At 46.7% G+C, this 26,649-nt stretch overlaps 1 protein-coding gene across 1 annotated transcript; it reads left to right on the top strand.

Moving 5' to 3' along the window:
- Nucleotides 24,957-26,009, top strand: LOC8077711 (nuclear transcription factor Y subunit B-2). Its single transcript, XM_002452582.2, has one exon. It carries the CDS (start codon nt 24,957-24,959, stop codon nt 25,785-25,787), a length of 831 nt encoding a protein of 276 aa, XP_002452627.2. The 3' UTR covers nt 25,788-26,009.

The following is a 26,649-nucleotide window of genomic DNA, read 5'->3' on the forward strand; positions in this document are numbered from 1 at the left end:
TATTTATTAAATAATAAAAATAGAAATTAGTTAAACCTTATCTCACTCTAATATTACCTCTTAATATACCTCTATTAAAACATGAGAAGTTTGTTGCTAGCATTATTTTTTTATTTAGATTAGGATTGCTATGAAATATGAATCAAACATCACATTAAATAGGCTACCATATTTTTTTTATAATAATTAGAGCAAGATAACTATAATTTTAATTTTTACACTAAAAAGCATAGGCAAGCATCTCCAACAAAAAAAAGTATACTAAAATTTGTGATATTTTTTGTTTACTGCATGAATCTACATATGTGGAGCTGAACAAAATTTGTTTTACAATTTTTAGATTTTTCTATGAATTGCTACGCATTTATCAATTTTCAGTCGATTTAAAGAATAAAAGAAAAATAAATTGGAGATTTTACATTGGAAACCCTAGAAAAAATTTATTCTATGTAAAAAGCATAGGCAAGCATCTCCAACAAAAAAAGTGTACTAAAATTTGTGATATTTTTTGTTTACTGCATGAATCTACATATGTGGAGTTGAACAAAATTTGTTTTATAATTTTTAGATTTTTCTATGAATTACTATGTATTTATCAATTTTCAGCTGATTTAAAGAATAAAAGAAAAGTAAATTAGAGATTTTACATTGAGAATTGTAGAAAAATTTTTATTCTTTTTTCTCTCTTCACCGTACCGATTTTGGATGGGTTGATTGGCCCGATCGACGGCAGAGGCGATCGACGGGAGGGGTATTGGGAACCCTAACAAGAATTTTATTTTCTTTTTGCTCTTCTACAAACGTTGGACGGAGGAGGCGATCGATTCGGCAAACCGAAGGCGGATAGGAGCAGACAGAAAATATTGGGCAGACTGAAATTTTGGCTCTTTATAAATAGGTATATAGATAACTTTTACTATACATCTAGATAAACACTATATAGAGTTATTATTTTTGCTATTTATCTAGAAAAGATAAAATAATTTATAGTTTGGAACGGATGAAGTAGAAATCATACAACATCTAAAAAAATAAAAAATCACATCTGTATATCATGGAAAAGTACCAACAGTATATTAAGTCAGATTAATGCATTCTCTATGCTTCTTCCCATTATATCTCCTCTCTGGAGTTCCTATATATCGTTTCTTGTTGGTACTTGATATGCAGAAGTTGGATCTCATAGCATTTAATTGCAACACTGATGTGATCTTAACATTTTCTCGGCCTTTGGATTTCTGATCACTTCACACCATTATCCAACCCGTAGGAAAGGCATTAATTGACATTAAACCTGCTTTATGTTGTGGTTCTTTCATTATACGCTAAATCTTACATTCTTACAAAACGCTATAAAGCCTGTTGGTTCCATATTATCTTATGAATTGTACAACAACGTTGGCTCCTGGAAACCTACGATTCGATACCCACTCTATTTTTCGAAATAAACTAATTGACTTTCTGTTTTTTCGAAAGACATAGGACATAGGCCGGAAAAAAGCAGTGCTCCTATAGGTGAACACGCGACCATATGCTAATGAGTAATGAGTAATGACCGATGCTCATGACATTGGGCCCACAAAAAAAAAGCATGTCGCAAATTGTGTGCCTGCCGGCGGATGCGCACATTACATTAGACGTACATGAGAAAAAATGTAGGTATTCAAAAATCCACATAGGTAACCCATATCAAATATAGAAATCACACGACATCTAGCTAGAAACTCACAATAATCTTATATTTTAGACAAGAACCTCTTTGGTAGAGCTCCACCATCCCTAAAAGTGAATGTGAATCACGGATGCACCGAAGTGCTTAATACAACTCCACCTCCCTCTATCTCACTACCAACTTGAACCCATGTGTCAGGAGACAACATGAGAAAAAAAGAAAAAAAAGACAAACTCTCTTCTTCCTCCCAACGCAAATCCTCCGACACACACATGAGAGTGTCGGGCGCAGCCCTGACCTCGCCGGGCATGGGCTGACCAGTTGGTGGGCGCGAGCACAGAGCGTGGCCCTGGCCTCGTCGGGAGCAAGCGCGGACCTAGTAGCCAGTTGTCATGGGTGTAGCCCCGACCGACGAGAGCGAGCTTGGACCCAGTCAGCGAGCATGGCCCCGACCAACAAGCTTGCCGGAAGCACCGGCTGCAGCGGGGGCCATAGCACGGAGGCCGGCCATGGGGGCACGGCGAGGAGGGCATGGGCGGTGGCGATTGGGGCAGTTGGAGCAACCCTTAGGTAGGGCATCTACCTATAGGGTGGCATTGACGCACTTGGGTTGGCAATGAAGTGATAGTCTAGCACAAACTAAGTTGCGAGAGGTAGCAAAAGCTCCCGACTAAGGAGGGGGCATCTGGAAAAGCTTCGACATTTGAGCTTGGGAAGTGGGTAAAGGAAGGAGGGCTTCCAAGTATGACGTTGCGGTTAGTTGGGGTAGACTAAAGGATAAGTCGACTCCCTACAATGTCCCATTTGGTGTGGCAGTGGCTTGTAGTGTTCCTAAGCGACAGACTTCCTTGAGGGAGACTAGACATGAGGAGAGGGTTCAATCAAGGGTAGGATATCTTTGAGCTGGCAAGATTGATTGGGAATATCACTGGTCTCCACGAGCCACACTCCCAGTGTTGATTCCTAAGGCTATTAGGAGCGGTGGATTTTGGGGCTATTGAAAGCACTTCTTCCTCCTCTAGAGTCTCAGACTCTCAGTCATTGGTAGGGCACCGTTGAGGTTACGATGCAATCAAAAGTGGTTCACACCCAAGATGAGCACATCATGCACGAGGATAAGATTGGCAACATTACGGCTAAAGATACGTAGTTCAAAAATGACAAGATAAGGCCAAAGTGGTGTGAAGAGGCATAGGTGGCATGCAGAGGTGGAAGGAGAGCATGCTAGAAATGTAGAGCAACTGAAAAGTAAGATGATCGAGCTAGGCAGGGAAGTAACACAATGAACGCCTAGAGGTGAGCGAAGAATGGAGGATAATGCATCAGAGTCAGTGCCATAGAGAATAGGGTTGCAGAAGGTGATCCCTAGCTTGGGCATGTTAATGATGATACACAGTTGGCGTCCTTTCCTTTGCCTCGGTATGGGCTTCCACATTGTCAACACAATCAGCATGGAGCTTGGTGAGCCAAGGTTGCGGGCAACCAATTGCTAGCACGTAGCGGGTTGGTGGCCACTGCTACCATTGGTAGAGCTAAAGGTTCGAGACAACCAAAGTATGCAGTGGCGAGAGATTTGCTGTCGTCTTGAGGTGGGAGTTCACTAGGGCGAGCTTTCTAGGACTCAGAGGTGGTGGTCATGCTAGCTTGGTTGCAAGCGCTTGACGAGGTAGCTTGGGAGATGAGGGTTGACTCTCACACCTCTTTTTAAAATAGTAGTAGCTGAATATTCTATCCATTTTTTCCTAAAATACCTTATCTTTTAATAATACTTCAAACACTACTTTTTTTGTTGTGATGATATTTTAAATGATTGTAATTGCTTGATAGAATTTATTGCTTGCAAGGTATGATATCTTTGGGCAGGATTCGACACTTAGCTTTAGGTAAGATTTTGTTCAAAGGTACTTCTTCCATTCAAATTTATAGATCGTTTTAGCTTTTCTAAATACACAACTTTCATTATACATCTAGACATATTGTGCATAGCAAAAGTTGTGTACTTAGAAAAGCCAATGCTATCTATAATTTAGGATAGAAGGTGACATAATATATTCAAGACTTAAAATATAGAGTATCTACTTGAGAGGATTTCAATACTTAGGTGCACTAAACAATAGCTCTTACAATTAATACTTGGGGCATCAAACTGTTTTTCTAAAAAAATAAAAGAAAAAGAGGACAGGGCTTGCTGAGATCTGAAAGCGAACAGATGTTCCGGTTAGTACAGCACGGTTGCACTACACGAGTCCATAGGGTCAACTCCGTAGGCTGCGCAAAACGGACGCACGCAACACGCGAAAGCCAAGCGCACCCGACGACGTCGTCACCCACGCCCACGGCCCGCCTCACCGTTAATGTTGTCGCGCCTACTTTTGGACGTTGCCCCTCCAGGACTACATCGGCAGGGGATCGAGATACATGGGCATTAATTAATCCATGAACGGTGCTCTCCGCTCGTCGACCTGCCCTGCGTTGTGTCTGTCGGATTGCCGGTAGTTGGGAGGCGAGCAGCAACGACGTAGACCGTGCAGCTAGGGCAAGAGCCGGGCATATAGATCCATGTACCGGGTGTGGCGGGGGCCGGGGAGCCGGGGGGCCTCGCAAGTCGCAACCATGACGCGGAACCCCACCGTCTGATGTGTTGCTTCCTGCGTCTGGGCCTGCATGTGCCCAAGCAGTAGCCTTGTTTTTAGATTTTTCATCACATCAAATATTATAGCACATGCATAAAGCATTAAATATAAATAAAAAATAATTAATTGTATAGTTTGTCTGTACCACAAATTTACAACACACATGTCTGATGTGTTGTGCTGAAAAAGTTACAAGTTCTGAGGATGGTTTGGTATGGCGGTAGACGCCTGATCGGGTATACTCTGCGCGCTCAGCCTACAGAGCTCTTCACTTGGAGTCACCCGATTCCAGAATGTGATAGGGTATGGAAGGGACGCCATTGTGAGTACGATGTTCATTCGCTGAACTGGCATGATGGAACATCCTAGCGGTGCTCGGGACTGACACAACGTATATCGATGATGAGTCCATACTCGCATAGTGGAGCACATGGAGGTTGCATTGGAATGGCGACAGAAGAAAGAGAGCGGACCCGCTCTTCACTCTTGTGGCATGGAAGTAAAGAGCAAAATGCAAGATGCTTTCATAATACCACCTCCATAGTACAACAAATGCTATCAACCATCAAGCACATTGCCAAACAATTAATGCATTGACACTAGAGCGTGCAAGTTAGATTGTCTAGTACACAACACATATTTTCGAATATGCAAAAAGTTTATGCATTTCTGTATTTAAGAAGAAGAGTTTTTTTACATCATGCACCGTGGCGCATTTAGAAGGTTGGGATATTACAATAAGCTTGTCCTCCCTAAATGAAAACTCTAAACAGACTACTCGCGCATGAGACAACATAGCTTAGATGCCCGACTTCGACCCATTGGTCAACGGTTTGCTTGATGGTGGAGAGAAGGTGGTTGGTAGTAGAAGGGGTGTCGCGGAAACACCTGGCGTTCCTCTCCTTCTAAATTTTCTAAGCCACTAAGGCGAATAGGGTGTCTGCGCCTCTCTTCTTATCCCCATGCCATCTTCGTTGCCAATGCTCCCACCAACTAAGTATGGACGGTCCACCTACTTGTGAAGCATCGACGCCTAGCACCGCCAAGATGGTCCACCAAATCTGCCTGGAGAAGGATGAAGGACCAGAAACAACGACCAGAGGAGGGTGAATGGGAGCCTTAAATTTCTTTCAAAACTTTTGGTCCTTGGCTCACAAACAACCCAAAACAAACACTCACCAAAGCCGTGAGATATACGTGCTAACTGGTAGCAATATACCACATGTGAAGTCTTAGGCACACCCAAAAGTACTCGAGCACCGATGGAAACAATCTCTCAAAGAAATGGATCGAATTGTACAAAACTGGAGGTGGCGGACTGTCCGCTACAGTACCTTGTACCATCTGCTATAGTACCTCATACTTTCCTCTACAATACCGCGCCTTGTGCTACAGTATCGCGGACTGTTTGCAGTTAAAAAATCAGAAACGCGAACTTGCAGGACCGGTTTGATTGAGCATCTAGGCCCCTAGTGGTTTCGGTGATTAATGACATGGTTGATTACTATGACTAACGTGTGTTTTGCAGAGGCAAAGTCATAGGTAAGGTCATGGTCAATAGGTACTCGATGGACAGGGATGTACATGCCTACTTAATAGTGGAAATCGTTTCGGTTTTCAAAGGATGGATGGACATCGTCAAGGCTAGACTAGGTCTAAGTGTCCTATGGTGAAGAAGGGCACTTAGAGTAGTTTAGGACTTTGTTTTCCTTTGACCGTACTATTAAGAGGGGCTTTGATCTAGTAGCTTGACTTAGGCAAGGCTTTAGGTTTAGGTGTGGTGCACACTTGGTAAACCTAGCACTAGGCAGCTCAGAGATAGTCCTTAGATCGAGAGGAACCAACTTCGTTTTGGAGCGATCGCGTTTCGACGAAGTTTGGGTGCCCAAAGGGGCACCGGACGCTGCACCGGACGCTCTGTGAGTGCGTCCGATGAGGTCCTTAGCCGTTAGAACAGTGCCGTGCTTAGGGTTAGGCACCGGACGCTAGCACCGGACGCACCGGGTAGCGTCCGGCCCCTTACCCAGGGAGGTTGCAAGCCTTCCCTGAGCACCGGACGCTAGCACCGGACGCACCGGGTAGCGTCCGGTCCCTTACCCAGGGAGGTTGCAAGCCTTCCCTGAGCACCGGACGCACCGGGTAGCGTCCGGTCCCTTACCCAGGGAGGTTGCAAGCCTTCCCTGAGCACCGGACGCTAGCACCGGACGCGCCGGGTAGCGTCCGGTCCCATGCGCAGGGAGCATGTAAAGTTTTCCGGAGCACCGGACGGTGCACCGGACGCTGAGAGTTAGCGTCCGGTGACCTGTCAGAGACAAGCGCAGGTAGCCGTTATGAAGCACCGGACGCTCGGTGCAGTGCGTCCGGTGCAACATAATGTGCGTCCGGTGACCCCGTTTTCAGTGGAAAACGGTTGGCCGCCCTTTGGACTTCGTGGATAGTATTTATACTCCTCCACCTCGTCCATAAGAGCTCTCTTGCCCATTTGAACACCAGTGAAACTTGTTGTGGAGCAAGAGAATTGCAAGAGCCTAGAGAGGATTGAGATTTGAGTGATTTCTTGAGAGAATCCTCCTCTAGTGAGTTCCAAGAGTCAAGTGTGCATCCACCACTCTAGAGCCTTGTTTGGGTCAAGTGAGAGTTCGTTGCTTGTTACTCTTGGTGATCGCCATCACCTAGACGGTTCGGTGGTGATTGGAGGCACGAAGACCGCCCGGAGTTCTTGTGGGTGGCTCGTGTCAAGCTTGTGAGCGGTTTTGGGCGATTCACCGCGACGGAGTGTCGAAGAATCAGCCCGTAGAGAGCACTTGGTCCTTGCGCGGACCAAGGGGGAGCAAGACCCTTGCGCGGGTGCTCCAACGAGGACTAGTGGAGAGTGGCGACTCTCCGATACCTCGGCAAAACATCGCCAAGCATTTTCTTCCACTACTCCTTTACATTCTAGCATTTACTTTGTGCCTTTACATTCTTAGAATTGCCATGCTAGAATAGGATTGGAACTAGGTTGCAAAACTTTTATCCGGTAGCTCTCTAGGACACTCTAGGCACAAGGGGTGAAATTGGAGCTTATAGGTTGCTTAAATTTTTAGAGAAGCCCAATTCACCCCCCCTCTTGGGCATCTTGATCCTTTCAATTGGTATCGGAGCATAGTGCTCATTTTTTAGGCTTCACCGCCTAGAGAAAGATGTCTAACGGGGATGGACCGCCACCCATGTTCGATGGGAATGACTTCCCGTATTGGAAAATACGGATGGAGTCATACCTTGAGGCATGCGATGTAAAATGCCTAAAAGCCGCGACCGAAGGGTTTGCCCCTCCGGAAAGAGCCATCGCTCTGACTCCACAAGAGCAAGAAAACGAGAAGTGGAATGCAAAGGCCAAAAACCACATCTTTAGAGGTCTTTGCAAAGAGGTGTTCAACCGCGTTCGAAACCACAAAACCGCCAATGAACTTTGGAAGGAACTTTGTGCGCTCCATGAGGGAACAAAGAGTGAACGCGAGGAACGCTATCACCTAGTGATGAACAAGCTTAATACATTTGAAATGCTTCCTAAAGAAAATGCTAATGAAATGTATTCTCGCTTGAATGTCATTGTAGAGGAGCTAAATGGACTTGGGCTTACACAAATGAGTACGGCGGATGTAGCAAGGAAGATACTATGTGTGCTTCCCATTGAAAAATATGGGCACATAGTAACCGTGCTTCATCAAGGCGATCTTTCCACCGCTACACCAACCACCATATTGGGGAAAAGATCAATGCTCATGAGATGTACATGCACATGAACCCTCAAGATGGCTCCTCGTCGGCCAAGAAAGAAAAGAAGGACTTGGCTCTCAAAGCCTCTCACAAGGGCAAAGCCAAGAAGATAGAAGTTGAGTCATCAACTTCAAGTGATGATGATGCATCCATTGCTCTCTTGGTGAGAAGAACCACAAAAATGTTGAAGAAGCTCAACAAGAATGGAGTCAACTTTGACTCCAAGAAGAAGAAATTCTTCACAAGTAGCAAGAGGAAGCCCATCTCCAAGATGGATTGCTACAATTGTGGTGAACTTGGGCATCTTGCTCATCAATGTCCAAAGCCCAAGAAGAACAAGTACAAGAAGAAGAACAAAGAGCAAGATGATTCAAGTGATGATGAGAAGAATGACAAGAAGCAATACAAGAAGAAAGGTGGCAAGAAGAAGGAGCACTACAAGAAGAAAAATGGCAAGGCTTACATTGTTGGTGATTGGCTCACTGACATTGAGAGCTCAAGTGGTGACTCCTCCGGCAATGAAAGTGATGATGAGAAGGTTGCCGCCATTGCCATCGATGCTCCATCACCATCATCTTCACCATCATCTACATCCTCTACACACCTATGCCTTATGGCTAAGGGTGACCGGAAGGTACAAAGTGAGGATGAAAGTAGTGAAAGTGATAGTGAATATGAATCACCTTCTTATGATGAACTTGTAAAATTGCTAAATAAGTACACTAAAGTCATAAGAAAATCTAGAAGTGAAAATGAAAAGCTTGAACTTGAAAATGAAACACTTCTAGCAAAGCTTAAGTCTAGTGATGAGCTTAGAGATCAAAATGAAATCATGACCACTAAGCTCAAGGAGCTCAAACTCTCTCTAAAAGAGCTCAAAGAAAAACATGATAAACTTGAGAGTGTTCATGATGAGCTTATCACTAGATATAGAGCAATGAAAGAAGAGCTAACAACTCTAAAAGCAAACTATGACAACCTTGAGATTGCTTATGAACTTGCAATTGATGAAACACATGTTGCTACTAACAATGTTGCTAAGCTTGATGTAGCCACATCTTGTGATGACTTACTTGTGGAGAGCACAAGCAAATGTGTTGATTGCAAGGGCAAGAAAGTGGTAGTGGCCGAGAGGTATGAGGACACTATCAAGCTCAAGGATGAAATTGTCATGCTCAAGAAAGAGTTGCAAGAACAAGCCAAGCACAAGACCAATGTGATTGAGTCACTTGATCAAGACAAGAAGCTTGCATATGAGAACAAGTTGCTCAAGGAAGAAAATCAATATCTCAAGCTTGGTTTGATGTATGACAAGCAAGAAGAAGATGAGACATTCATCTTGGAAGAGTTAGCTAGCAACAATGACCCAATCATCAAGAAGCTAACTCAGGAGAACAACAAGCTCAAGAAAGAGAAGGAACACCTAACCATGGGGTTAGCAAAGTTCACAAAGGGGAAGGACCTTCAAAGTGAGCTTTTCATGAATACCGTCATGAAGATGGACAAGAGTGGGATTGGCTATAAGGCTCATCAAACAAAGCTCATCAAGTCACTAGCCACTCATGATCAACCAAGCAAGCCAAAGCCCAAGAGATGCTTTGAGTGTGGTCAAGAAGGACACTTTGCTCATGAGTGTAAGGTACCACTACCACCACCCTTGCCCAAGCATGCAAGACCATTTGCCTTCAATGCTCACTACATTGTAAGGAAAGACAAGAGTGGCAAGGTCAAGGTTAGCTTCATGGGGCCGCCCAACAAGCAAAGGCCAAAGAAGATTTGGGTGCCAAAGCAACTAGTAGAGAAGGTCAAGGGCCCTAAGAAAATGTGGGTCCCTAAATCTCAAGCTTGATCTCTTGTGTGTAGGTGAACTACAAGACTGGTGGATCACATTGGGTAATTGATAGTGGTTGCACTCAACATATGATCGGAGATCCCAGGATGTTCACCTCTCTTGATGAAGATATTGACAACCAAGAGAAGATCACATTTGGTGACAATTCAAAAGGGAAAGTCAAGGGACTAGGAAAGGTTGCTATTTCAAATGACAACTCCATCACCAATGTGCTCTATGTGCAATCTTTGAGTTTCAACTTGCTCTCGGTTGGACAACTTTGTGATCTTGGATTTGAATGCCTATTCAAGAAAAAGGAAGTAATTGTGACAAAGGAAGATGACAATGAAGTGATATTCAAAGGCTTCCGACACAACAACTTATATGTAGTTGATTCCTCATCAAATGAAGTTGATGTCAAGACTTGCTTATTCACCAAGACTTCACTTGGGTGGTTGTGGCATAGAAGGTTAGCACATGTTGGAATGGGTACACCCAAGAAGTTGATGAAGAAAGAATTGATTAGAGGCTTGAAGGATGTGACATTTGAAAAGGACAAACTTTGTAGTGCATGTCAAGCGGGCAAACAAGTTGCAAACACTCATCCAACTAAAGCCTATCTCTCTACTTCAAGAGTGCTTGAGCTACTTCACATGGATTTGTTTGGACCAACCACATATGCTAGTCTTGGAGGCAACAAATATTGCTTGGTCATAGTTGATGATTTCTCCCGGTACACTTGGACATTCTTCTTGCAAGACAAAGCCGAAGTTGCATCAATATTCAAGAAATTTGCAAAGAATGCCCAAAATCAATTTGATGTGAAGATCAAGAAAATTAGAAGTGACAATGGCAAGAATTTGACAACACCAACATTGAAGAGTATTGTGATGAAGTGGGAATCAAGCATGAGTTCTCCTCAACATACACACCACAACAAAATGGGGTTGTAGAAAGAAAGAACCGGACATTGATCACCTTGGCAAGAACAATGCTAGATGAATACAACACTTCGGAGAAGATGTGGGCCGAGGCAATCAACACCGCATGCTATGCTTCAAACCGGCTCTTTCCTCACAAGTTCCTAGAGAAGACACCATATGAGCTGCTCAATGGGAAGAAGCCCGATGTCTCATTCTTTAGAGTGTTTGGATGCAAATGCTACATATACAAGAAGCGCCAACACTTGGGAAAGTTCCAAAGAAGATGTGACATTGGTTACTTGGTTGGCTATTCATCAAAGTCCAAGGCATATAGAGTCTTTAACCATGCCACAAACATGGTTGAAGAAACCTCTGATGTTGAATTTGATGAAACTAATGGCTCCCAAGGAGCGAGTGATAATCTTGATGATGTAGGTGGTGAACCATTGAGGGATGCCATGAAGAACATGCCGGTGGGAGACATCAAGCCTAAAGAAGATGATGATGATGTGCAAGTCATTGAGCCATCATCCACCTCACATGTACCACAAGATGAAGACAAGGATGTGAGAGATGCTCATGAGGACACCCAAGTCACTCGTGAGCAAGCGGTGGCACAAGCACAAGATGTTGATGCTCCCCAACCAACCCCTCAAGTGGCACCAAGAAGAACATCACATCTCCTCCAAGATCACTCTCAAGATCTCATCATCGGGAGTCCTTCACGTGGTGTAACTACTCGTTCTAAACATGCTTTATTTATTGAACATCACACTTTTGTGTCTCTTGAAGATGAACCAAAGACTATGGAGGAAGCTCTTCGTGATGTGTATTGGATCATGGCCATGCAAGAGGAGTTGAATAACTTCACTCGCAACCAAGTATGGACACTAGAAGAGCGACCCAAAGATGCAAGAGTGATTGGAACAAAGTGGGTCTTCCGGAACAAGAAGGATGATCAAGGCAAAGTGGTGCGCAACAAGGCAAGACTTGTGGCAAAAGGCTTTTCACAAGTGGAAGGTCTTGACTTTGGTGAAACCTTTGCACCGATGGCAAGACTTGAAGCAATCCGTATCCTACTTGCATATGCATCTAGTCATGATATCAAGTTATTTCAAATGGATGTGAAAAGTGCTTTTTTAAATGGTTATATTAATGAGCTTGTCTATGTTGAGCAACCCCCCGGTTTTGAAGACCCTAGGTGCCCCAAGCATGTCTACCGGTTGTCTAAGGCTCTCTATGGTCTCAAGCAAGCTCCTAGAGCTTGGTATGAGAGGCTTAGGGACTTCCTCATTGAGAAGGGCTTCAAGATTGGGAAAGTTGACACAACACTTTTCACCAAGAAAATGAATGGGAAAATCTTCATTTGCCAAGTTTATGTTGATGATATTATTTTTGGCTCTACTAATGAAGATTTTTGCAAGGAATTTGGTGATTTAATGTCCAAGGAGTTTGAGATGTCCATGATTGACGAGCTATCCTTCTTCCTAGGATTTCAAGTCAAGCAAATGAAGGAAGGAGTCTTTATCTCACAAGAGAAGTACACTCAAGATCTTCTCAAGAGGTTCAAGATGATGGATTGCAAGCCAATCAAGACTCCCATGGCATCAAATGGGCATAACCCAATTGACAAGACTCTCTATCGCTCCATGATAGGAAGTCTACTCTACCTCACCGCATCTAGGCCCGATATAATGTTTAGTGTGTGTATGTGTGCAAGATATCAAGCAATGCCTATGGAATCTCACTTGATTGCGGTCAAGAGAATTCTTAGGTATCTAAAATACACACCTTGCCTAGGCTTGTGGTATCCCAAAGGTGCAAGATTCCAACTTGTAGGCTATTCCGATTCGGATTATGCCGGGTGCCGGATTGATAGAAAAAGCACATCCGGAGGGTGCCACTTCCTAGGTAGATCACTTGTCTCTTGGATGTCAAAGAAAAAAATAGTGTTGCTTTGTCAACGGCCGAGGCGGAATACATTGCCACCGGTGCTTGTTGTGCACAAATACTCTACATGAAACAAACTTTGCTAGACTATGAAGTAGTACTAGACAAAGTACCTTTGTTGTGTGACAACGAAAGTGCCGTAAAACTTGCAAACAACCCGGTTCAACACACCCGCACAAAACATATTGACATCCGCCACCACTTTCTTAGGGATCATGTTGCTAAAGGTGATATATCCTTAGAGAATGTGGGAACGGAAAATCAATTGGCGGATATCTTCACAAAACCCCTAGATGAAGCTAGGTTTTGTATGTTGAGAAATGAACTTAATGTGCTTGACCTATCCAACTTCACTAAAAGATAAATGTTGTGTGTTGAATCTTGTAAATAACTCTTGCTTTGCATAGCATGCATACTAAAACTAAAAATATAACTTGCATGTAGGGCTTGTCTAACATGGTTAAGATAACCCCCTTGTGTGTGTGAAAAAGCTTAACCTTGGATCAAACTTGACAAGCATTAGTTTACTTTCAAGTATTGCATTTCAACTCATATCATTTGCATGCTTGTTAGTTGACCGTTTCTTTTCGGTTATTCGTTGAGCATCCGCTGTGTTCGTCCATAGATAGGGGGAGCATTCAAAGCTCATTGTGATTCAAACCCCTAGCTTTATGGCCATACGATGCTCCTTGATGATTTTCTCGAACTATTTTCATAAAAACTACTAAGTCTAAGGCTAAATATTTGTGAAAATTTGAGGGTTTGAGAGAAGTCACTCATACGAGTTCCATTTGGTGTTTATTTGTGTGCTTTTGGTGATGGAACTTGGTTGGGTCAAAGTCGGACGTGGTGCATAGTTGTTAAAGTGCTCAGAGGAGCACCGGACGATGCACCGGACGCTGCCTCTGTGCGTCCGGTGCGGTGAGTGTGCCAGACTGCACTCACCGGACGCAGGAACAGTGTCCATGCAGCGTCCGGTGAGGTGCGTCCGGTGCTCACCTGGCGTGACTCGAAGCACCGGACGCTAAAGCCAGCGTCCGGTGCCCATCGTCCGGTGCAATGCCAAAATGCAAACCTCTCTGCGCATGAGTCCGGTGGTCACCGGACGCGTCCGGTGCCACATTAAGAGCGTCCGGTGACCCCGCGGCGGGCGCATAAAGCCCGCGCCCAGGGGCATCTCGCGGCCGTTCCTTTCTTTCTCCCGTTCTCTGCCCGAGCCCGCGCCTTGCCCTAAGTCGTCGAGCCGCCGCCGCAGTCAGGTCTCCTCAGATCCCCGGCGCCCTTTGGAGTCTTCCCCGCGCCAGATCTGCTTAGGGAGGTCTTCCCTTCTTTCTCCTCGCCTGAGCCTCTCTCCATTGCGAAGCAGCTAGGGTTTGGGTAAGGTTCTTGAACCATGCCCTCAAGGTGCTTGATTTAATGTTTCAATGGATTAAGTTAAGGTTTTTGATTCCAATCTCGACCGTCCTCTCGCTGCAGCATCTTGAGGAGAAGGTTTGCGTGCTCCGGTGGTTGTCGATCGATAAAAATCATCCGGAACGCGACTCGTCCGTGGTTCGTAAGCCATTTAAGCCCGTATCTTATCTCTTCTTGCGATCCATAGGTTTATCTCATCTCTAGTCGATATATTTGCTTATATAGACCCTATCTTGTCAATTCTCTGCAGTGCGTTGTTCTCCATTGTCAGTCAGTTGTTTGTCGGACACTTGTTTTGCAATGGCTCATACCAAGAATGTCAGTGGTCCGACAGCTGGCTCAGGAGGTTCCCTAGGAGGTGATGGTGGAGGTGATCCTCCCCGTCGCCTGTCAGCGGCAGAGAAGGGGAAAGACAAGAAGCTGGCCACCAAGAAGCGGAAGGCCAGTGACAGAGATGCAGAGGTCACAGAGGCAGTTGCAGCAGCGGCTGAGGCAGCCGAGAGGGGTGGTCGCTCAGGTGCTCTAAGGATAGGTGATGACCTCACGCCACGGCAGCGGCGTGTAGTTCTTGAGGCAGAGGCATTCCATGGATCTCCTCCAGGCACCGTGACGATTGGAGGATAGAGGGCTAGGCTTGTGGTCAGGGATCCAGCTCAGGAGGATCCAGACACTGAGACAGCGACCCAGGCAGAGGGTCCAGCACAGGAGCAGGAGCAGGAGCAGCCACTCAGGAGGTCGACACGTGCTCGTACCCAGGCCGTTCCTCGGACCGGCACGCCGGGTCAGTCCACTTCCACAGCTCGTACCACACCAGCGAGAGGCACACCAGCTTCACGCCCGAGGCCAGTCAGGATCCACAGGGATCTCTCTCTTGTGTCAGCCAGAGAGATCCAGCAGCTGAGGTTCGTTCCGTTTCCTACCTGGTTTCCAGCTGCCAGGGATCCTAGAGCCGGTGCCAGGTTCTACACAGTCGTCCAGGAGGACATCTACGAGGCACTGGTTCGCTCTCAGGCTCAGTTCAGGGAGCACAGAGTGATCGACCTAGAGATACTGGGGAACGTGGTTGGAGCAGATATTTGTCAGTACTTTACCTACCTCCACGGACTTCCAGAGTTACTAGCACTCCCCGGCACTTACTGTGAGCAGTGGGTCAGAGAGTTCTATGCGTCAGTGTGGGTTTCTCCAGATCACAGTTATATCCACTACGCACTGGCAGGCACGGACTACCGAGTGACAGCTCAGTTAGCTAGAGAGGTGCTTGGACTGCAAGCCTCTCCCACCAGGATTCACCAGCTATGCTATGGGAACGTGGATCCCCCTCGTCGTCCTCACGGTGGTGAGATCCCACCGGTTGACTTCGTGGCTCCCTGTTTCCGTGCACCTTTTGGGGAGGGCTCCAGCCGGACAGTGGCAGATCTGACACGCCCAGCCAGGATCCTCGACTTTGTGTTGAGGAAGACTCTTCTCCCCAGGACAGGCTACAGAGACGGTTTCACTCGTATGCAGCAGTGGCTCGTCGCTCACCTTATCTCCCAGGCGCAGTTTGATTTGTGGGATCTGATCGTCTCAGAGATAGAGGACACCATCTCAGAGAGCTTCAGGGGACGGCGTCAGTTGCCGTATGCACATTGGATCACTCTGCTTATACTTCGTGCTAGGCCACTGCCCCTGCCAGCCCACTTGCAAAGGGAGTTGACAGAGTCCGACACCGTCTTTTCCCACTACGACCCCAGGCAGATGTTGAGAGCGCACCACGACCTCAGAGGTGCACCTCCTCCTCGTGCTCCACGTGGGCCAGTGCCCCCACCTTCTCCTAGGGGCACCCGCAGTACAGCAGCTGTTGCAGAGACAGAGGAGCAGCAGGACTTGGCTATTGGGGCGTTCGCCGATGCAGAGGCAGAGGGCGAGTTTGACTTCGCCTCAGACAGTTCAGACGACGACTATCAGCTGCCAGTGACTGACCTTCCTCCCAGAGCTCACGACCACGAGGCAGGCGGTTCTTCGAGTACTTCAGACCCCGCCCTGCTTGCTATCTTAGAGGGGATGAGGGCAGATCAGCGCTGTGCAGCTGAGGAGCAGGCGAGGCGAGACAGGGATCAGGCTGCCATCAATGCAGCCATGCAGGCCAGGCAGGATGAGCTCCAGCGTCAGCTTCTCACCTTTCAGGAGCAGCAGCTTGCTTTCCAGGCCCAGCAGACAGCGATGATGGCCGCTCTCATGGCCGCCTCAGGGATTCAGCTACCGCAGATCCAGCTCCCAGGCACGTCGACTGTCAGGCCACCTACTCCAGTGCCCCAGACTCAGAGCCCGTCTCAGCAGCCGCTTCAGTTACCAGCTCAGAGTCAGCCGTTCTCGATGCCACAGCACCAGGTCTCTCAGGGTGCTATCTCTTCAGGCTTTGAGCAGGTACCTCAGTTCACTCCTCTCCGCTCAGGCTTCACTCCTCAGTCAGCGTCAGCGTCACAGCTTGTGTGGGATTCGCAGACAGATCCGCACCTCAGCTTCACCTACAGTGCTCTGACTGGTGACCCTACGCCTCCTCCTCTGCAGGCTCCTGCAGTCTTTACGGCGCCAGTTACCACTACAGAGCTTCTGTCGTCGTCCGTAGCGTCGTCCGAGCAGCTTGCACCATCTACTACCGTACCAGAGACGACAGCTACAGCGATCGAGTCTGTGCCAGCTTCGTCAGCCGGACTCGAGCAGCCAGCACAGCCTGTGACAGCTCCAGAGCAGACCCGGACCGCTTCACCAGCACCTGCAGCTTCAGAGGGTCACTCCACCTCCTCCGCCTCGACGGCCGATAGTTCAGATGTTGCAGCTCGTTTCGTGGCCGCGCCGAGGGACTCTTCTCCTCCGCCTCCTCCGCCGTCTTCTTAGGTTTTTGGCGCTTGATGCCAAAGGGGGAGAGAGTGCGTATGAGAGAGTTAGGGAGTTAGGGGGAGCTAGAGAGGGAGTTTATTCTTTTGAGATACTTTCTATGTGTGCTATGTGTGCTACTTTATCATGCATCACGTTTACTTTTATGCATTACACTTGTGTGAGATACTATGGTTGTGAGACATGACTTGTGGTTATTGTGATATCTTAATGTCATGTTTTTTTTTGGCTCATATTACCTTTGCTTCCGCGTTTTACTCCGATGTATCTATGAGCCTTATGTTTATATCCTGTTGTATTTCACTCACATATTCGGATGCAGGGTATTGGACTTGGTTGATATAAGCATGCCTAATCCTTTCTGCTCTTATTGTATCATGCTTATTGAAACCAAGTCTCTTTAAAATCCTCAACTCTTTTCATACTCGAGGTTGTCATCAATCACCAAAAAGGGGGAGATTGAAAGAGCATCTAGGCCCCTAGTGGTTTCGGTGATTAATGACATGGTTGATTACTATGACTAACGTGTGTTTTGCAGAGGCAAAGTCATAGGTAAGGTCATGGTAAATAGGTACTCGATGGACAGGGACGTACATGCCTACTTAATAGTGGAAATCGTTTCGGTTTTCAAAGGATGGATGGACATCATCAAGGCTAGACTAGGTCTAAGTGTCATATGGTGAAGAAGGGCACTTAGAGTAGTTTAGGACTTTGTTTTCCTTTGACCGTACTATTAAGAGGGGCTTTGATCTAGTAGCTTGACTTAGGCAAGGCTTTAGGTTTAGGTGTGGTGCACACTTGGTAAACCTAGCACTAGGCAGCTCAGAGATAGTCCTTAGATCGAGAGGAACCAACTTCGTTTTGGAGCGATCGCGTTTCGACGAAGTTTGGGTGCCCAAAGGGGCACCGGACGCTGCACCGGACGCTCTGTGAGTGCGTCCGGTGAGGTCCTTAGCCGTTAGAACAGTGCCGTGCTTAGGGTTAGGCACCGGACGCTAGCACCGGATGCACCGGGTAGCGTCCGGTCCCTTACCCAGGGAGGTTGCAAGCCTTCCCTGAGCACCGGACGCTAGCACCGGACGCACCGGGTAGCGTCCGGTCCCTTACCCAGGGAGGTTGCAAGCCTTCCCTGAGCACCGGACGCTAGCACCGGACGCACCGAGTAGCGTCCTGTCTCTTACCCAGGGAGGTTGCATGCCTTCCCTAAGCACCGGACGCTAGCACCGGACGCGCCGGGTAGCGTCCGGTCCCATGCGCAGGGAGCATGTAAAGTTTTCCCGAGCACCGGACGGTGCACCGGACGCTGAGAGTTAGCGTCCGGTGACCTGTCAGAGACAAGCGCAGGTAGCCGTTATGAAGCACCGGACGCTCGGTGCAGTGCGTCCGGTGCAACATAATGTGCGTCCGGTGACCCCGTTTTCAGTGGAAAACGGTTGGCCGCCCTTTGAACTTCGTGGATAGTATTTATACTCCTCCACCTCATCCATAAGAGCTCTCTTGCCCATTTGAACATCAGTGAAACTTGTTGTGGAGCAAGAGAATTGCAAGAGCCTAGAGAGGATTGGGATTTGAGTGATTTCTTGAGAGAATCCTCCTCTAGTGAGTTCCAAGAGTCAAGTGTGCATCCACCACTCTCTAGAGCCTTGTTTGGGTCAAGTGAGAGTTCGTTGCTTGTTACTCTTGGTGATCGCCATCACCTAGACGGTTCGGTGGTGATTGGAGGCACGAAGACCGCCCGGAGTTCTTGTGGGTGGCTCGTGTCAAGCTTGTGAGCGGTTTTGGGCGATTCACCGCGACGGAGTGTCGAAGAATCAGCCCGTAGAGAGCACTTGGTCCTTGTGCGGACCAAGGGGGAGCAAGACCCTTGCGTGGGTGCTCCAACGAGGACTAGTGGAGAGTGGCGACTCTCCGATACCTCGGCAAAACATCGACAAGCATTTTCTTCCACTACTCCTTTACATTCTAGCATTTACTTTGTGCCTTTACATTCTTAGAATTGCCATGCTAGAATAGGATTGGAACTAGATTGCAAAACTTTTATCCGGTAGCTCTCTAGGACACTCTAGGCACAAGGGGTGAAATTGGAGCTTATAGGTTGCTTAAATTTTTAGAGAAGCCCAATTCACCCCCCCTCTTGGGCATCTTGATCCTTTCACGGTTCTGAGTCTTGGTGAAAAAATGAACGGTAGACTATTCATGAATAATTCCCGAACTGTCTGCAGTTCAAACACCTAGAAACACTAAGGCCTTGTTTAGTTCCTAGAAAAATTTGCAAAATTTTTCACATTCCCCGTCACATCGAATCTTTAGACGCATGCATGGAGTATTAAATATAGTCGAAAATAAAAACTAATTGCACAGTTTGGTTGAAATTGACGAAACGAATCTTTTGAGCCTAGTTAGTTTATGATTGGACAATATTTGTCAAATACAAACGAAAATGCTACAGTGTCGATTTTGCAAAATTTTTCGGAACTAAACAAGGCCTAAAAACCACGCAAAACTGTCCCCAACACCATAACTGTCCGCAGTTCACTAGCGGATAGTCCGCGAATCGCGAATCAGCAAGAACAAAGAGCTCCGAAAATCGCCTCCAATCAAAAATCCGATTGTTGGGCTACCAAGTTAGAACCAATTGACACGAAATTTTAACCATATGATCACAAGGGAATAGGTGAGCTACCTCTAGAAGATCATCGCCCAACTTGAAGCCAATCAATAGAAAATCAAAAGGGAAGAAAAAAGAGGTTTCTTGAAACTTAGCCAGAAAATCAAGATCTATGAGCTCGTGAAGAATTAGTTGATTTCCTTTAGTAGAATGCCTCAACTCACGTTATAGCTGAAGCCAACGCAAAAAGAATAAATTAAATCGGTCTCAGAACAGCGAATCGAGGCTAGAACGAGAAGGGGGAAAAATGCAAAGAATACAAACGCGATTCACAAAAGCATCTCACAAATCAAATTCCGGAGGACACGAGGAGGTTAAGGCCTCCATTTTCGTAGCAAATCTTAGTGTATACACAAATTCTTGGATTTGTGGACACCTCTCTCACACACATAGAAGACTAAGGAAAGGGGGAAAACCTAGAAAGGATGACAGAAAATGAAAAATAGAGGAGGTAAGACGGGTTGGAGGCAGTCATCTCTTATTTACAGGCCTATTACACGTTCCTCAATTGCTTCTAGATATTTTTGAGCGAACTAGCTAACTACAGGGGCATTCTAGTCCAACTCGACATAACCTAGATCCGACGACCACCACGCCCTTCATGAGGTAGCTTAGCCTCGACGCCAACTCCTCGATGCTGCAACGTATCGTCCGTTCCTCGGAACCCCCGCCTAGGTTTTGAGGCCCAAATCCCCAAAATCCATTGTGCGTAGCATACTCCATACGCTTCTCCCACCACTCGACGCGTGTCGCCGCTGTCCTCGACCAGCCGGCTCGCCAAGTCTTCTTGAGCCTTGCTCGACTCGCATGTCCGTTGTCTTAACTTGGTCAACATGGTCACTCCTATGTACACTCACAGTCTTGCACTTGTCGATGTCCCAGATGTTAGCCACTGCGGCTGGTCACCCGGCCTCCTGGTTTGTCAGTCCAAGCCTCACGTCCGCCCTTTACTGCTCTAGGTCCATCGGCACGCACGTCTCTACTTGACCTTCTTACCGTCGACCACCGCCTCCGAGCTCTACGCCTATACAACACAAGCCAAGGGGCATGTCGCACGATCCAACTCAAGCCAATGGTTAGTCACCAACTCAACCTAGGTTATGGACCATATTGACAATCACTCCTCATCACAAATCGAACCACAAGGGCACATTTCAACCTTGTGTTCGCAAAGGAGCATGATGCGATGATGTGGTCGATCGTCCCGGGCACTTGGTTGCAGAGATAGCAAACGTCGGCCGCGTGACCATGGTGTCGCCTCCTATCACTGTCCAGTGTCTTCCTCGAATGGCTAGCTTGAGAAAGATCTTCACTCATGGAGCCCATGTCTTCCAAATCCTGTTGCATCCTGGGATCGGTTGCGATGTGATGTTGCTGGAGAGGATATGCTTAAATGTAATCTATTTGTCCTCCTTAGCGCACTTTGTGGCGCATCTTGTAAAACTTCTCTTGCTTAATATAAAGATACGTAAATCTTTTGCATATTCGAGAAAAAGAAGTTACAAGTTGGCTTGAAATATTGAGGCCGCATCAAAATTTCAGAAGAGATCCACACTCCAAACAGAGCATTGCACAAGAATTTAGAGACAAGGTAGCCATCAATTCAGAAGAGAGCCACACAACATGAGAGAGAGAGAGAGAAGAGAGAGAGAGAGAGAGAGAGACTCCAAACAATTGGTGTGGATCTCTCTTTCATATCAGAGCAGCAGCTAGAAAAGAGCATTGCACAAGAATTTAGAGATAAGGTAGCCATCAATTCGTTACTAACAGGGATTTTGCAAAAAGAATCATCATGTGGTGATGCAGCCATTGACAACAAGAGGCCGTGGTGTAGCGAATGCGAATTAGTCTTGCCGTTGATCATCAGATCGGTCGTAAGGCAGCTGAATACAGGGGGAAGAATCATCTCGTGAAGATTAGAATAGGAGCATGTAGATGAGCTCTACTCACCACACGTTCATTCTAATACAGATGCTAGGCAAGCTAGCTGAAAATGGGCTTTGCCATTTTTCTAGGTAAACAGGAGGGAGAGCTCGCCTACTGGAATTGTTAAAACAAAACAAGTACAGCTAAGAAGCTAAGAAACAAAAAAAAAGAGGTGAGAAAGAAAATAAGCAATATTACAGCAAAGCTTCTAGCCATGAATCAATCGAAGGGAAATACTTTTCTTAGCGTTATGGATAACCAAGTCAAATCATTTCTTGAAAATGATCCTGCAACTAGTTGTCTCGTGAGACCACCAAAAGAGCTTCAGCCCTTTTACTCAAGTTTAGAAGAAGCTAAACTGATCAGAGGCATACAGCGCAGTGCCAAGCATTAAGGAAGCCCTTTTACTCATTGGTTCTTACTTCTTAGTAGTACATGGGTGCCGTTGAATCATTTTGTGAATGGTTTCAGCAGTCCGTGTTGTTCAGCGATCCAGTGACAATCTCAGATTCTCAGTCAAGCAGGCCCCTCCTGAGATTTTATTTGGAACCATCGAGAACCCCTCTGCAGTTGTTGGGCCAGCATCTCAAACTACTTTACTGGCCTGAGAGGCTCTCCACTGAAAAGTTCACCAGCAAACACGTACCAGAGACCCTCTGAGCAAGGCCATTTCCACGAAAAGTTTTCACTTATCACATCAAATATTTGGACACATCCATAAAGTATTAAATATAGATAAAAAATAAACTAATTATAAGTTTAGTTGGAAATCACGAGCCCCTTTGGTAGGAATCCTGGTGCTCCAGCTCTCACTGCCATTTTTCCTTTTGCTTTACTGTTTATTGGAGCTGAATTCCTCTCTCTTCTCTCTTCTTCTCACAGAGCTAATTGAAGAAGGTAAAGCTAAAAATTTTGGCTCCAATAGCTTCTTGTGTGTCAGTGAAAGAGAAGAAGATGAGAGAAAAAAAACATATTCTATCTGTAGTGAAGCTACAGGGACTGTGTCAGCCAAAGCTAGAGCCAACCGAATCCATACCAAAGAGGCCCTAAACCTAGTTAGTTCATGATTAGCCTTAAGTGCTACAGTAACCTACATGTGCTAATGATTGATTAATTAGGCTTAATAAATTCGTCTCGCAGTTTCTAAGCAAGTTATGTAATTAGTTTTTTTATTAGTATCCCAATACTCCTTCCGATATTCTACGAAACATTCGATGTGACATTCAAAAAATTTTCGTACTCCAACTAAACAAGGTCTAATGAAAATAAGTGGCTAGTAGCATGACAGGGCAGCAGTCACTTCTAGATTTAGTTTGAGTATATTTCATAATTAGTTGACGCTTAAGAAATGTGATCAGTTCCCTGTGTAATAGGGCTTAGTGTGGTGCTTTGACTCTGGTTTGTGTTGCTCATTTGGCCGTAAGGCGGTTTTGCGTTTGATGCACAGTATACTCTTAACCGAACGATGTATATCACTTTATGGTAGTAAAGCAGGGGAAACTTATTACTCCCTCCGTTCACGAAAGAGTCAATTTCTAGAGTTGTCCTAAGTCAAACTTTTTAAACTTTGACCAAATTTCTAGAAAAAAAATGCTAAGATTTATAGTATCAAATTAGTATTATTAGATTCATCATAGAATATATTTTCATATAATGTGTATTTTATATTATAGATGTTGTTACTTTTTTCTATAAAGTTAGTCAAACTTTAAAAAGTTTGACTGGCACGGGTCTTAGAAATTGATTCTTTCGTGGACGGAGGGAGTATTAAAAAAAATAGTTGATGCTTGCAGAATTGCATAACAAATGCCAAAGGGCACTATTGATGTGCCTTTCAGACTTCCATTATGCTTTTTTATTAAGTACATGAATGCAAATAATGCAACTACAATCCTGTGATGGCTAGAGATGCAAGGAGTTTGTTCTTCTTCTTTTGATGTGCCAAACAGCCCCGTCACCCCATCAGTTCAGAAAAGAGAGAAGCTGCTGCTGAGAGCATTGCAACCGTCTGTCAGCGTACAGCCCCGTCTAGCTCTGAAGTTAGACCGCCTGAAGGATTTCAGCCGTGCTCGTTTTAGAAGACGCAAGCGAAAGGGTCATAGATTTGCTAGATGCAACGCAAGCTTCTCAACAGCGGCTCCTCTAAATTCAGTATATAGATAGATTATTAACGCTGGAATGCGTAGAACAAGCAGGCGAGCACGATCCTCATGAGAACTGTGTACTGTATTCGTATAATCGTATTAGCATGTGGTTGAACTTTGGACTTCGGGTCCTTTTTATGCAAGTGATATGGCATTGGGATGCAGCCCGGCAGCCCGCTAACAAACAGGCTGGTGTTTTATTAACCTCGGTAGCTTGCTCTGAGTATGCACACGCATGCATGCTGCTATTGCTACGAAGCATGTCTGCCACGTCAGCGTCCATACTGCATACAGCATACTACTGCATATATACCGCACATCAAGAGTAACCAAAATAGTAATGGTCTAGATTATTTACATCTTTTTTAACTGAGGTAGAAACACTGCCACACTAGAGCAGGAAGTCAGAAGTATGCGTTGGGAAACAGCACAATTGCTTGGCTGGTCACTGGCCTTTTCAATCGCCAGCGACGATTCATGCACCATGCATGCGTGCCCATATCCCCCCCTCCCCCCTGAATATACACGGACACGTCCCATTTTCAAAAGATCGAAACTTTTTGTAGTGATGCAAAAAGTAACTTTCTTTGAAATACTGACGATCCCATAATATCCGTGATCAACGTACGTTGTCAAAAGCGAAAATTTAGGCACGCACGTGCCACGCACGTTTGAAATGTACTCCGCGCGTACCACTACGACGTACCAAGCACATACAGATACAGTATGTCTCTGACACCGTGACACAATGGCGTACGATGATACAACAACAACAGTAGTACCCGATTCATCCATTTTCACGTTCCATCTTTCCCGTGTGACAACTCGGCCACGCCCGCAGACGACGACGGAGCAGTACTTCACAGAATCCCCCGCCACTTGTCATCAACAGGGCGCGCGCTGGCGCTGGTGTGCATGCATGCATGCCATCGTCCCTTGAGTGCCGATGCCGTGCCTCGGTAGACGGTAGCTAGAGTATAGTAGCCTGTGCTTGCTACCCTGGTCAACACATCGTAGCCTCCTATTTAACGTATCCTCACACATCACAAGAACGGCACGCACTAGCGCAGCCAGTAGCCACCACACCACTCCATTCACCACGATCGAGCAATAACCCTAGCTAGCTTCAGGTAGCGAGAGCGCGAGCCGGGCGCCGGCCAATGGACTCCAGCTTCCTCCCTGCCGGCGCGGAGAGTGGCTCGGTGGTGTCGGGCGGCGCCAACAATGGCGCTGCGGCTCAGCAGCAGGCGCCGCCGCTGATCCGCGAGCAGGACCGGCTGATGCCGATCGCGAACGTGATCCGCATCATGCGTCGCGTGCTGCCGGCGCACGCCAAGATCTCGGACGACGCCAAGGAGACGATCCAGGAGTGCGTGTCCGAGTACATCAGCTTCATCACGGGGGAAGCCAACGAGCGGTGCCAGCGTGAGCAGCGCAAGACCATCACCGCCGAGGACGTGCTGTGGGCCATGAGCCGCCTCGGCTTCGACGACTACGTCGAGCCGCTCAGCGTCTACCTCCACCGCTACCGCGATTTCGAGGGCGAGGCGCGGGGCGTCGGGCTCGCCCCGGGGGCCGCCCCTTCGCGCGGCGGCGACCACCACCACCACCACCCCCTCAAGTCCCGCGGTCCCGGCGGCGGCTCCGGAGCCGCCATGTTACCGCACCACCACCACCACCACGACATGCAGATGCACGCCGCCATGTACGGGGGCACCGTGCCCCCGGCGCCGGGGCCTCCGCACCACGGCCACGGCCACGGGTTCCTGATGCCACACCCACAGGGCGGCAGCCACTACCTGCCTTACCCCTACGAGCCCACGTACGGCGGCGAGCACGCCATGGCCGCGTACTACGGAGGAGCCGCCGCGTACGCGCCCGGCAACGGCGGCGGGAGCGGCGACGGCAGTGGCAGCAGCGGCGGGAGCGCGTCGCACACACCGCAGGGCAGCGGCGGATTCGAGCACCCGCACCCGTTCGCGTACAAGTAGAGTTCGCTCAGCAAATAAAGCCATCGATCTGCTGATGAGGATCTGCACGTACGCATGCATGTATCGGCCGGGCGCATGCAGGTCCTAGCTAGTGTGTGCACTGCTATTTAAGTTGAATTGTCCCCGGCTAGCAGCTTATTATTTTCCTTAAAATGTCAGTCTCTAGTTTTTAGTAGTAGTACTGTTCAATGCTTGCCACTATGTAGTATTGTGTTCGGGTAACCATCGATGAAATTAGTTCCTGCATGATTTTCTTATTGACTGTTCGTGTTTCTTCTTTCTTGTTTCACTGAAATTTGGCTTATGCTGATGTGTTTACATTAAAATTCTGTGAGGGGAAGAAAATATTGTTCATTTGCTAAAAAGTATACAGCAGAACAGGATTCACACAACTATGGCCTTGTTTACTTTTCTAAATTTTTGTAAAAGATTTTTCGATTTTGCAACACATGCATGGAGTATTAAATATAGATACAAAAATAACTAATTGTACAGTTTGACTACAATTTGTGAGACAAATCTTTTGAGTATAGTTAGTTTATTATTGGATAATATTTATCAAATACAAACGAAAGTGTCATAGATTAATTTTGCAAAAACTTTGCAACTAAACGAGGCCATATATTGTTGATTATCGCTTAATGTAACGTAGAGTACGTACAATAGTCTATAGTACGTCAAAACGCCATGGGTTGGGACACCCTTGCGGGCGTGGGGCGCGGTTGGCTTGCGCCGCTGCGCGCGACAAGTGCCGGCAATCGCGCAGCTTCCGCTCTAATTCTGCCGGCCATGCATGTCCATGCTCTCTTGTCCAACAATACACCACCACCATCTTCTTTGGATCTGATTCCTACGTGGAGGC

Source organism: Sorghum bicolor, chromosome 4, assembly GCF_000003195.3.
Source record: "Sorghum bicolor cultivar BTx623 chromosome 4, Sorghum_bicolor_NCBIv3, whole genome shotgun sequence".
Lineage (NCBI taxonomy): Eukaryota > Viridiplantae > Streptophyta > Magnoliopsida > Poales > Poaceae > Sorghum > Sorghum bicolor.